The sequence below is a fragment of the Borostomias antarcticus genome (genome assembly GCF_949987555.1).
Source record: "Borostomias antarcticus genome assembly, chromosome: 11".
Taxonomy (NCBI): Eukaryota; Metazoa; Chordata; class Actinopteri; order Stomiiformes; family Stomiidae; genus Borostomias; species Borostomias antarcticus.
This window is the reverse complement of record NC_140244.1, coordinates 11337087-11351474: the sequence shown is the minus strand read 5'-3', so window position 1 is coordinate 11351474 and position 14388 is coordinate 11337087. Positions and strand designations below refer to the sequence as shown.

Sequence of the window (14388 nt, the reverse complement as noted above, 5' to 3'; positions counted from 1 at the left end):
AGATTAAATTATTTGTTTGTGCCTGATAAGTGGATAAACCACCCGCTATTGCGCGAGGAACGCACTGTATCACGGCTGGCTGGTCATGGGAATAATGATCTACAGAATGATATTCTAACCAAATTGTATTTATTGTTTTTTTTTTTGCAGACACAAAGATGGAGATTAAACCTTAATGCAATCATATGTGGGACGGTGTCTTCGTGACCAGTTTTCCCCAATAGTTTCATTTTTCATTTTCAAGTGACCAGACGTCTTTGGAGAGGATGAATAAAGGGACCACCTCGACCCCCCCGGAGCCGGTGGAAATCATCCGGATCAAGGCACACACCCGCCGGGTGAGGCTCAACGTCGGGGGGCTTCTTCACGAAGTTCTGTGGAGAACGCTGGACAGGCTACCCAGAACCAGGCTCGGAAAACTGAGAGAATGCAATACCCACGAGTCTATTATGGAGATTTGCGACGACTACACTCTGGACGACAACGAATACTTTTTCGACAGGCACCCCGGAGCCTTCACGTCCATTCTCAACTTTTATCGCACGGGGAAGCTACACATGATGGAGGAGATGTGCGCCCTGTCCTTCAGCCAGGAGCTGGACTTCTGGGGGATAGATGAGATCTACCTGGAGTCGTGCTGCCAGGCCAGGTACCACCAGAAGAAAGAGCAGATGAACGAGGAGCTGAAGCGCGAGGCCGAGACGCTGCGGGAGCGGACAGGCGACGAGTTTGACGGCACGTGCTGCTCTGAGAAGCGCAGGAAGCTTTGGGATCTCCTGGAGAAACCGGGCTCGTCGTTTGCTGCTAAGGTAAGTTCACGTTTAATGTGTGAACCCGTTTGTCTAAAACTTGTCATAACTTTAAGGTGTCTTTATTACTATAGGCTACTATTGCCTGTACGGGGTGTTTCTTCAACCGTCGTACTCTCGTCTGCATTGTGTTCAAAAGTTTGACCCATGTCAAGAGCCCAGGGCGGGATTCGAACTCGCGTTCAACAAGCTCTCCCGCTTGGGCGGCGGACGCGCTGACAGTTGCGTAAATCTGAGAAACTGTCAGCGCTTCCCTGGAGCCTCTGTCAGCGCTCCTTTGAGGAGTGAGTTTCACCAGCTACTTCACATTTCACTCGGTCACACTTCCCATGTGGTTGCCTAATGAGTGAATTAACCAGAAGTAAACCTTGACTACGAGCACCTGTTACCGTAGACTGCAGGTTATTGATTAACCTGAGTCACTCATGTCAGTTACAAAAGCCACAAAGTTGACATTATTCTATAAAGACACGACAACCCACTTCATGGCCCATATTTAAAGTCTGTTTCTTAATTTATTTGACTAGTTACTGTTCTTCAATGTTAAGATGACACGTCTTCATTCTCAGAGGGACGGAGAGCCCACACACTTCTCCAGAGTAGCTTTCTAGGAGAGAACATTCAGCCTAACATAGTAGCACTAGTAGACAAAATGTGTGATGGTTTTTAGATGTGTCATAGCCTAACATTAATAGCTTACTGGTAAGGATACAGAACCAGAAGGTTAGAAAACGCAGCTTGACATCAGGTTGACATTTGACTGCCGAAGCCTGATCTTTTTGAACCTCTGTGCCAGACAGTAGGGCCTATTTTTAATCTGCCAGTGTCCCCAGCTGTGGACTCAGGTGGACCCATGTCCTCCAAACAGACTATAGCACCAGAAATGAGAGTCCCATGAATGTGATGGCCAGTGACTGTAGTCAGTTTGTGTATAATATTAGTCAGATTGTGTATGGCGTGTCAAAGCAGTCCTAATTCCCCAGGCTACTCCTGGTCCCTGAGGATATGTTTCTGGGTTGTGGTTCCAGGTGGAGGGATTAAGAAGAGGCCAGCGTGTCTTTTTAGAAGCGACTGGGTGATGTTCTGAACCCAAACCACAGCTCATAACTGTGTCTGTTTGACTAATTAAAGATTGAACAGCAAGTGATGCATTTTGGGAGGATTTATTTAATCAGTGCCTGTTCCTGTTTCTATATGATCACACAATTATCTCTCTCTCTCTCTCTCCCTCTCTCTCTCTCTCTCTCTCTCTCTCCCTCCCTCTCCCCCCCTCTCTCTCTCTTTCCCTCTCTCTCTCTCTCTCTCTCACTCTCTCTCTCTCTCTCTCTCTCCCTCTCTCTCTCTCTCTCTCTCTCTCCCATTCTACCCCATTTCCACTTGGGTGTTTCATCATTCTTCTCGTTTATCGTCTCGTATCTCACAGTGCTGCGAGAGGCCACCTCACTAGGCTGGATCATTGAACACAGTCCATGTTAACGGCTTTTTAATGCAAAGGGGCTTCACCAGTGTTTGACTGTCAATATCCCATTTAAATTATGAATAACTACCCAATGGCATGTGAATGGAAGTACGATAACTTCATCGGCTTCTGGTTTTCCTCTGCGTTTGCCAGTGAAATTGGGTGAGAAGTATTCAATATTGAGAGTCATTACGCAGCCCCTGGCTTTTTATGCATGGAGGTTCGTGAGGAAAGATGGTTGTCTCGGTAAACACTTTTGCCTCTGCTGGGACTGCACTCATAGATAATCTCATATCTGATCAATTATTGAAGAGTGTCTAACCCTGTGTGTACCATGAATAATAGTCTCTTACACACACAAACGCCACCCCGCCCCCCCACACACACAAACAAATCTCCTATGATTACAACCAGCCATCTGTTCAATTACAGCTTTGGATCTGGGAAAAATGTGGATTTGTACATTTTCTGGTAAGCGTGCTCTAGCCAAGGCCAATGAACAGTCTGGAAATCCTGCATTTATCTTCCATTTCCAAAGGGTGTTATCAACGGTCAGACCAAAATGCTTCTGGACGAAATTGGATAGACCAATCAGAGCAACGAAACGTGGGTTAGTCATCGTATAATCATATCAAGTGGGTACAGTCCCACATTAGATAAACGGTTGTGATTGGCCTGACCAACGTCGGGTTGGCTGAGACTCCACCTGAACGGCTGGATGACCAGACTGATCCACGGAGTGGAACTGAATTTGAGCTGGCGTCATAGGAGGGCGATGCCAGGCTAGCTCTAGGCATCTCTGCCAACTAAATTATGAGTTAGGAGTGGATAAGTGGAGCTCAAAATAAACTTGAGCTGCCTCCCACAGATGGTCACTGACGGCAAGCAGCAACGGAAGTGGACAATACTTCCGGCGTCCCGGCCCCCTCCTGTTCCTATAGTAGCTACAGACGGTTGACCATGGGCGTATTCCATATGACCCAAGGAGCCATGGATCCTACTCTTTGCATTGTGTTGTCCGTGCTTTGCTACCATGTGGTTGAAAGTGTGTTAGTGATTCAGTGTCTCGGGGCAGGGAGTCATTCTCTTGATAGACAGGGCCGTTGTGGCATGTTTTCCCTGTGTGAGTGGGGGGAGAGAGAGACATAAAAAGTTTCATGGGGAGATTTAATGCCACCTGAGAGACGCATGCACACTTGTTTCCTTGTGCTTAATTTGAAGGGTGACATCGTCGAAATAGACTCTTCCCAAACACGGACTCGATGCATTTTTAATTGCACATTAATAACGTTTGACTTTGTGGCGAAGGTTCCATCTACAGTATAACTCCAGATGTCACCGAGCGTCTGGCTCCCCTCGGGAGAAATAACCTGCCAAAAATACACCTCTGTAGCGGGACCTCTCAGAGGCCGGTCATTCCTCAGCGCCAGGCGCACGCTGAAGGACACCATGTTACAGGAAGGAAGGCAGCTCATGACAGGTTCTGGCTGGAGGCTCCTAGCAGGCAGCGCACCTTTTTTCTTTTTCCTAGACCCACACAAGTGTCCCGTTTCTAGAGATGTCTCATCCATCCTGGCCCCTTATTCATTATTGATCAGAAACAATACGCAGACCCATAGGAAGGCAAACAAACGTTAAAGAGACGATCCATTCATCCGTTAAAGAGGAGCCCCCTTGTTCAGTCCGTGATCTGGGTGTCTAGCGGAGCAGAGGTAGTGTACGAGCTCTGTGAAGGGAAGAGATAAGCTCCCACAGGGTTGTAGGTTGTGAATGTTATATTTGGTGCTGAGCTGTAACATGTCTCAGCTTGTCTCTACCCTCAGAGAGAGACTAGCTCACTACCCCTATAGAGAGAGACTAGCTCACTGCCCTCAGAGAGAGATTAGCTCACTACTGTCAGAGAGAGACTAGCTCACTACCCTCAGAGAGAGAGAGCTCACTACCCCCAGAGAGAAAGACTAGCTCACTACCCCTATAGAGAGACTAGCTCACTACCCTCAGAGAGAGAGACTAGCTCACTGCCCTCAGAGAGAGATTAATTCACTACCCCCGGAGAGAGAGACTATAGCTCACTACCCTCAGAGAGAGATTAATTCACTACCCCCGGAGAGAGAGACTATAGCTCACTACCCTCAGAGAGAGAGACTAGCTCACTGCCCTCAGAGAGAGATTAATTCACTACCCTCAGAGAGAGACTCTAGCTCAATACGTTCCATAGGATCCAGCAGCACATCTACCACTGCTACTGCACCATGCTATAGGCTGGGAATCATCCTAGACTATTAATGGTGATACAGTTTGTGTTGTGATTCTGACGTGACTATCTGTACAGCATGTGTTTTGTATGTAACTTGTTTTGTGGCTGACCAAATGTCTACATTGTCATGGACTGTACAGGCTGTCTACTCTCATCTAAACTCATCTAATCAAAGGGAGACGCTGATGTTTCATTACTGTATATTGAGAGGAGCACACGCACGCACACACGCACACGCACACACTCACGGAATGAGTTCAAACCTTCTCCATCTCTTGAAAGTCAAGCAGTGCAATCCAAAACCGCTGTAGTTTGGGCCCCAGTGTGAGCCTCAGGCTGTGAAAACCGATGCTCCCGTTTCCTGTCAGGAGCTGAGCTGCACTAATTACATGGTGGAACTTCTTCCTCTTTGAACAGCACACAGGCCTGACTGCTGCTAGCGTTTCTACAGCACATATTCATACAACTAAGTGCAATTCAAAGTCCTTTACAGAATACTAAAAAGAAGAAATCCTGGAATTTGTCAGTACATAATAAAAAACCGTTAAACATCAAAAATATGTAAATACTATGGCGTAGAGCATGAATGTTTTTAGCTTAGTTTTTAAAAGTGGCTAGTCTGGGCATTTCTACTATATTCTGGGAGTTTGTTCCAGCTGTGGGTAGCATGTACCAGAAGGCCTCTCCATGTTTGGTTTGACCTCTTGGATGATTACTAAGCATCAGATGACCTCAGAGCTATGGGGGCTCATGTGGCAGATCTGAGACATATGAGGCCCCGCCCACGTACACAAGCAACCATGCTTTGATAAGCTAATTCTCTGACTGATTGGGAGCCAGTGAATTGGAGTGATGTGATCAAATGTCTTTGTTTTTGTTAACACCATAGCCGCGGCATTTTGAATAAGTTGCTGTTGGCGAATGGCTTTTTTTATAGGCCTGTAAATAAGCTGTTACATACGTAAATCCAATTTGCTGGAGATAAAGCTATGAATAAGCTTGTCTAGTTCTCCTGTTAAGGTATGAAGTATCTGATTCTTGCTTTATTTTTAGGTGATAGTAAGCTGAATTTGTTATTGAATTGATATGGCTATTGAAATGTTATTCTCAATCCAAGATAACGCCAAGATTTCTAACCTGGGTTTTAGTCTTGAGGGACAGGGAGTCAAGGTAAGCACTGACTTTCAGTCTTTAACTTTAAGAACTGAAAACAGTTATCTCAGTTTTTTCTTGTTCAATTGTAGAAAATTTTGGCACATCCAGACGTTAATATTGCATTTACAGAGCGAGTCGATTGGACCATGATCATTTGGTGAGAGAGCTATGTAAATTTGGGTGTCGCCTGTGTAGCTGTGCTGAGCAGTTTTTTATTTATTGTAAGATTTGACCAAGCAGGAGCATGTGAAGATTGGATAACAGCGGCCCAGGGATTGATCCTTGGGGAATGCCACAACTTATTGTAATCTGCTCAGAAGTAAAATTGCCTATAGAGACAAAACATTCTCTGCCTGCTAGATAGGTCTTATACCAGTTTAGGGCAGTACCTACAGTAAATTATTTTACTGCACTTCAGATCGGCTTCACCAGTCTCAGTGCGAGTTGTTGGAGGTGAGGTATTAAATCCTTCCTCTCACAGGTGCAGTATATACTGCCGCGTGTCAGCCTGAGGCCATCACCGCTGTTCTATTGCCCCCTGCAGATTCCATTTTCACCGTCTGGCCTGACAGACACACTGTTTTAAGCGGGAATCAGTGACAATTGCTTTAAGATGTACAGTATGGCAAGCTGGGTCGGGGGAGGACACACACACACACACACTATCAGCTGGAAAGGTGCTGAGATGGGGCACATTAGTGTGTGCGTGTCCTATCAGACCACTGGGCTGGAGACGTAAGCGTGTGGCTAACCTCCAGCAGCTTCCCTACCCTACCAAGGGGGCAGCAGTCACTGTGGTGTCGTTGTGTGTTGGTGTTATTTTGAGCTATTGTGTTAAGTCACTCAGCAGACAGCTCATGGCTATCGGTAGAATGTTTGAATAGGAGTGCGTGTGTGTGTGTATTTGTTTGTGTGCATGTGTGGGTGTTTATTCATTTGTTTGTGTGTGTGTGTGTGTGTGTGTGTGTGCGGGTGCTTGCGTGTGCATGCGTGTGTGTGTGTGTGTATTGATGATTCAGTTTGAGATCCAATGTTGTGTTTAAGAAGCAGTTTGAGAAGAACATGGTTGAAGAACACTGTCGAGCGTGGTGTGAAGGATGGTATCTCTGGCGTGAAGGATGGTATCTCTGGCGTGAAGGATGGTATCTCTGGCGTGGTGCCCCTTGAATGGTTATTAATCCGCAGCACACAGCTTCCTGGCTTCCTGGCTTATTCAATCGCCATATATCACCCGCTGTGCTCAGACAGGCAGAGGACCGCTGGCTGGGCACACTGACAGAGAGAGAACTGAGGGCTGCACCACCCTCCCCTGTCACTCTCTCCCTCTCCCTCTCTCTCTCCCTTTCTCTCTCCCTCTCCCTTTCTCTCTCTCTCTCCCTCTTTCTCTCTCTCTCCCTCTCACTCTCCCTCTCTCTCTCTCTCTCTTTCTCTCTATCATTCTCTCTATCTCTCCCTCTCTCCCTTTCTCCCTCTCTCTCTCTCTCTCCTTCTCTCTCCCTCTCTCTCACTCTCTCTCTCTCTCTTTCTCTCTATCATTCTCTCTATCTCTCTCGAACAGCAAGTGATGTGTTTCAGGGGGCTTTATTTAATCAGCGCCTGTTCTTGTTTCTAGATGATTACACAATTAGCTCTCTCTTCCTCTCCCTCTCTCTCCCTCTTTCTCTGTGTGTCTCTCTCTCTGTCTCTCTCTCTCTACCATTCTGTCTACCATGTTTTATTTCTGTTTCTTTCTCCCTTCCACCCTCCTCTGTTCATCTCCATTGCTCCTGCCTCTTTTCCCTCTCTCATTCTCTGTCACATACTTCATATTTTCTCCCCACCTCATTCATCTAATTCTCTCACTCTAATTATTCCCACACAAAAGGACGTATTATTACAGAGGAAACTTCAGATACAAAATATCACATATTAGAATTTAACCAAAAAAATACAGTACACAATATTGTTATTCACACAAATTAATTCAAGTCAAACCCAGACGGAGATCCACTGCCACATCTCCCACTAGTCTGGTTGTGCAGTATGATGGAAGACTGTCTGGATGATGAAAGATTGTCTGGATGGTGGAAGACTGTCTGGATGGTGGAAGACTGTCTGGATGGTGGAAGACTGTCTGGATGGCGGAAGACTGTCTGGATGGTGGAAGACTGTCTGAATGGTGGAAGACTGTCTGGATGGTGGAAGACTGTGGATGTTTGGTATGGTGGAAGACTGTCTGAATGGTGGAAGACTGTCTGAATGGTGGAAGACTGTCTGAATGGTGGAAGACTGTCTGGATGATAAAAGACTGTCTGAATGGTGGAAGACTATCTGAATGGTGGAAGAGTGTCGGAATGGTGGAAGACTATCTGAATGGTGGAAGAGTGTCTGAATGGTGGAAGACTATCTGAATGGTGGAAGACTATCTGAATGGTGGAAGACTATCTGAATGGTGGAAGACTGTCTGAATGGTGGAAGACTATCTGAATGGTGGAAGACTATCTGAATGGTGGAAGACTGTCTGAATGGTGGAAGACTATCTGAATGGTGGAAGACTGTCTGAATGGTGGAAGACTATCTGAATGGTGGAAGACTATCTGAATGGTGGAAGACTGTCTGAATGGTGGAAGACTATCTGAATGGTGGAAGACTATCTGAATGGTGGAAGACTGTCGGAATGGTGGAAGACTCCACCAGTGTTTTGGTTTGTTTTGACTCAATGCTTCTATCAAGTATTCACTGTCTTTTCCCACTGCTGGCAGAGCAGAGTTTTAATTCACATACTTGTTCAGCATGATGCATATCCACATATGGTACAGCACCTAGGCCAGGACACCAGTCCTTCACTGTGTGGATGTACAGTCTATTTACAGCCAGCACTTCCATTTGACCTTATTCTATGTGACCTGATCTGTTGACCATATCTCACTATGGATGGGTACGAGTGAATAGACTGTTGGTTATTAAAAAGAAATGGTTATTATTAGAATGAAACAAGACCCCTCCCTCCCAATCACACTGAATGACAGCCCAGTGGCCACTGTTGACTCCTTGCGCTTACTGGGCACCACCATCTCCCAGGACCTCAAATGGGAGCTGAACATCAGCTCCCTCACCTAAAAAGCAGTGCAGAGGATGTACTTCCTGAGGCAGCTGAAGAAATTAATCATGTCAAAGGCAAAGGTACTCTTCTACACCTCCATCATCGAGTCTATCCACACCTCCTCCATCATCATCTGGTACTCTGCCACAACATACAAAGACCAGGGCAGACTGGAGCGCATCATCTGCTCCGCTGAGAGGGTGATCAGCTGTAGACTGCCTTCCCTACAGACCTGCACGCCTCCAGGACCCTAAAATGTGCCCCGGTCACGGCCTCTTTGAACTGCTCCCCTCTGACAGGAGACTGCGGTCCTCCGGGACCTGGTCCACTCGCCACAAAAACAGCTTCTTTCTCACGGCCATCAGACGTCATTAACCCATATTGCACTGTATTTTGTTTGCACTGTATATTGTATTTGCACTGATTTTTGTCTTTGCACTGTCCTGTCCTGACCTGAACTCTGTCCTATGTCGTCTACAACAGCGTATGCCTTAACCCTAGTCAAATTCCTCGTATGTGAACTATATACATGGCTGATAAATGGATTGTGAAATCTTAATTGTACTATAATATGTACTATAATATTTGTATAAACTAGGTTTGTAAAGCAACTGCTGCAGAGCTAGTCTGGACACGTTTGCTGGAGGAGAACTTTACTGGGGAAATGCAGCCAATGATGTCAGAGCGGCGCTCCACCGAGTGTGCTGGAATGGAGCAGCAGCATAGCGTTATGCTGTACTGCCCACTGATATACACAGATACAATTCTGCCCACTTATATACACAGATACAATTCTGCCCACTGATATACACAGATACAATTCTGTCCATTGATATACACAGATACAATTCTGCCCACTTATATACACAGATACAATTCTGCCCACTTATATACACAGATACAATTCTGCCCACTGATATACACAGATACAATTCTGCCCACTGATATACACAGATACAATTCTGCCCACTGATATACACAGATACAATTCTGCCCACTTATATACACAGATACAATTCTGCCCACTTATATACACAGATACAATTCTACCCACTGATATACACAGATACAATTCCACTTATATACACAGATACAATTCTGCCCACTTATATACACCGATACAATTCCACTTATATACATAGATACAATTCTGCCCACTTATATACACAGATACAATTCTGCCCACTTATATACACAGATACAATTCCACTTATATACACAGATACAATTCTGCCCACTTATATACATAGATACAATTCTGCCCACTTATATACACAGATACAATTCCACTTATATACACAGATACAATTCCACTTATATACATATATACAATTCTGCCCACTTATATACACAGATACAATTCCACTTATATACACAGATACAATTCCACTTATATACATAGATACAATTCTGCCCACTTACAGTATATACACAGATATAATTCTGCCCACTTATATACACAGATACAATTCCACTTATATACATATATACAATTCTGCCCACTTATATACACATATACAATTCCACTTATATACATAGATACAATTCTGCCCACTTATATACACAGATACAATTCTGCCCACTTATATACACAGATACAATTCTGCCCACTTATTTACATAGATACAATTCTGCCCACTTATATACACAGATACAATTCTGCCCACTTATATACATAGATACAATTCTGCCCACTTATATACATACGTGTAGATACAATTCTCTCAGGCAAAAAGGGGTGTTGTGAGAGAAACCTACATTTTGTGAAGTATCTTGAGGGAGTCTTCTTTGAAGGCAACAATAGAACAATGTATATGCATGTCAGCTGTCACATCCAGCTCACATTACTGCATGGGAGTATTTATATAGCCCAGCTGTTCTCATGATGACATCATGCTAAGGCATTCTATTGTCAATAAGAAATAGAGATCAGAGAGTGCAGACTCCGCCCCTGAGTGCATTTCCTGGCTCTGTGCCCATCAAAATTGAATAGGTTCTAATTGATCTAAAAAATGAATGGAGGTGAATGGCCGGCCGTGTTTGGGCAGCTCATGGACCCGCCCCATGATTTGGATCTGCTCCAAAATGTAATGGGTTCTAGGTTGGTCCACGCTACACCCTTCCACAGAGTTTCATGAAAATTGGTGCAGTAGTTTACGCATAATCCTGCTAACAGACGTACAGATGGACAGATACACGGACGGATGGACAGACAGACACACCACCAAAAACATTCGGGCAAGAAGCAGTGCTCTTTCTACAGACAGAACAGCCTATTCCCGGAGGTATTGTTCAAAGAGTTAACCAGACTAGATTGGTTCTGCTTTCTACTGCTCTGTAAAACCTTTAAAAAAAAGAAAGAAAAGAAAATAGTGTTTATTTTTAGTTTGTGTCTGATGCTCTTCATCACTGGGGGATAGACAAGCACAAGTCCCAACTAAGTTCTTTTTAACTAGGCTAGCACACTCAGGTAAACATTTGCATTATTGATCCATGACACGTCTTTATTATGCGCCTGATCAATGTGCATCAGTGAGCACATGCGTGGAGGTAAGTCTACAGGGAGGAGATCAGTCCCCTTAAGAGGAGCCTCTAATCGATGAGGAAGATCTCAAATCGTCAAGGAGCAGCTGAGAAAAAAAGGCTTACATGCGTTAGCTGCCAGTTCCATACGCGTCATATTCACGAAGCCCGAGTGATTTCTACCCAGTCTTCAAAGTCTGCCTCGTCATCTCAGATACTAAACTAGCAGGGAAGATCAAGACCATCGGCAGCACGTTTGTCAAACAAGACATCCTTGGCACACACACCTTTTTTACTTACACACCTTTGAAATTCTAGAAGTTTTTCTCTGGCTTAGTTCCCTGTGAAACCTGTACCTTGTGTCAGAATTTGGCAGAATGGGGTCTTGAAGAAATGTGCTCTTGATGTGTTTAGATGGAGGTTGTGTTCCTCTGGGCCGCTGTGTCTTCACTACTGGGACTGTATGACTCCCAAGGACAAAATTAATGACTTCCTCCGTTGATGGAGCTGCTCTGTTAGCTGTTTTGGCTCCTGGCCTAGTCCCACAATCCTTAGTCCTCCAAGGCCAACGATATGATTGGCTAAGTATGTCACTAGTACTATATGATTGGCTAAGTATGTCACTAGTACTATATGATTGGCTAAGTATGTCACTAGTACTATATGATTGGCTAAGTATGTCACTAGTACTATATGATTGGCTAAGTATGTCACTAGTATTACTTCACCAGCACTCCCCAGTTGCTCCACCCCAGCACATTGTTTGTGTATTTAATTTAATTTATGTATTTTCTTTAGTTTATGTAACTGTTCATGTATGGATTGGTCATGTGAATGCTTGTCCTGTGTACATTAGCATAATGCATGCTGTAGGACAGTGGGAATAGGATATTTTACTTTAAATCTTGTTATAAACATTTTACCTTAAATCTTGTTATAAACATTTTACTTTAAATCTTGTCTTATAAACATCACTGCACCTCTAAATGCAATCCTGAAGCCATATTCAACCTCTTGGTATAATATATATGGCCAGGAATTTCCTTTCATGCATTGGGCAGCCATCTTACAGTAATATGGTTGCAAGTGTTAGAATTAGCCTACAACTGCCACAGACTTGGCAAATCCTATTCTAGTAATGGACTTCAGTGTGTCATATATTTTAGAACCTTTAATTGCATCCACAAGCCAGTTAAAACGGCTAAAATCTTGGCTAAATGCTGTGTGGTCTGGGCAGGTATAAGTAATGACATCCGATTAAGACCTTAATCCCATTTGACCATAGAAGAACTGGCAGAGCGGGGGAGATGTTGTGCTGTGTGTGTGTGTGTGTGTGTGTGTGTGTGTGTGCGTGCATGCGTGTGTGGTGTGTGTGGTGTGTGTGTGTGTGTGTGTGTGTGTGTGTGTGTGGTGTGTGATGTGTGTGTGTGTGTGTGTGTGTGTGTGTGTGTGTGTGTGTGTGTGCCAAGAGCCGTTTGACCCACTTGGTTTCCAGAGGCACCGGGGCCTCTTCCAGGTCCCCACAGGTTACCATGGTGATGTGATCTATGTGTTGTAAAGCTCTCTGGTGCTACGCCATACCCTTAATGAACACACACACACACACACTCAAAACTAATAAAACTCACTCAACACTTAGCTCTCAGAGTCAGCATAGCCCACCTGTGTGTGTGTGTGTGTGTGTGTGTGTGTGTGTGTGTGTGTGTGTGTGTGTGGGTGGAGCTCATCTGCTGACATTCCAGAAGGGGCGAGGTCAAGCGTGAGGAGACGAGGACGAGGCTCCTCTGCTCCACGCTCCCTCATATATTATTAAGAGCAGAACTGACAGCCCGAGCTGGAATCATCACTCAGCCAGAGAGGAACACACACACACACACTCGCGCACACGTGCCGAGTGTTAGTTGAGAGAAACAGAAGTTTCTGGAAACTTGTCTTTGGAACCTGAGGCTAAAGCGTGTTAAGGGCTAAGCCACCCTGACGCAGTGTCACCGTAGTCGTGGCGATGCTCTTCAGTATCACTTCCATCGCCGATCTCGGGTCCTCTGACTCGCCACATGACACATGACAGCCATACATAAACACCGCTATAGCCGGCGACACCGCCGAAAAGCCAGCCAATCAATGGCGTGGGGGGGGCGGGGGGGGGGGCGGTATTCATACTGAGGAGTGATTAACTAATTCAACTTGGTTACACCTAACACATTCAGTTCATTCAGTATCACACATCTTCAACCCCGAGACTCGTTGGGGTCAAGACTTGGACCGTGACAGCTCATACAGTAGTACAGTATGTACAGTATGAACAGTACTGGACCATTAGGACAAGCAAATAGGGGGAGGTAACAACTAAACAGCTGTAGGTTTATAACAACTCAGTTCTATTTAATCAACCCTTGAGTTCCCGTCTCTCCAGGGATCTTCATCCTGGCTGTGGTAGTGTTCACTCTTGTTGATATGTATTACCTGCATGGCTTTCTCACCCGAGACCTACTGTACTATGTGACGTTTGACCTACTTGTCATCTACCTGTGGCAGTGAGATGGCTGATGCATTTTTAATGGCCTCGGTACACTTAACGAAGCACCTTCATAATGGAGCCAAACCTTGACTTAAGACTGGATAAGTTGCCCTTTGTCCAGTTAGAGCTGCATGGCTGACCTGTTTCAGAGACCATTTAAAGTCCCTGAAAATACTTTGGGATTCTATTGTGTCAGCCAAGGCCCATCAAGCAAAGACAAAGCATTTGAAGACATTTTAAATACGTATCCATTCTTAACTGATATTGTCGTCATTTCCAGCCATGTTAACCTGTGGTCATGATCAGTTGTGGGGAAAGAGAGATACAGACTACTTTAGAAAGTTGGGGCACCTGTGCCAAGGTTAAAATATGAAGAAATATGGGCCTAACAAGAGATTGGCCTGTTGTAGCATATGTCCTTTTTTTTTTAAAGAGATCTGGTCCTTCTGAAGATCATCTCAAGAACAGCCCTGTTCCCTGGGCCCCATAACAAGGTGACATACATGTTATTCTGGAAAAAGAAATTTAGAGTCAAAGTCAAAGACTTTGACAAAGGCCGCTAGGCCGAAACGTTGTCTGCTTGAT

The 14388-nt window shown here is 44.8% G+C and overlaps 1 protein-coding gene across 1 annotated transcript in view; it reads left to right on the top strand.

The window, feature by feature from the left end:
* Nucleotides 1-266: 266 nt before the first annotated feature.
* Nucleotides 267-14388, top strand: part of LOC311315397 (potassium voltage-gated channel subfamily B member 1-like) — a gene marked incomplete at both ends in the record, with an annotated part of 111728 nt that continues 97606 nt past the window's right edge. The window contains one exon of the mRNA XM_084446066.1: nucleotides 267-809. Coding sequence (XP_084302192.1) covers nucleotides 267-809 — 543 coding nt within the window. The remainder of the gene's footprint in view (nucleotides 810-14388) is intronic.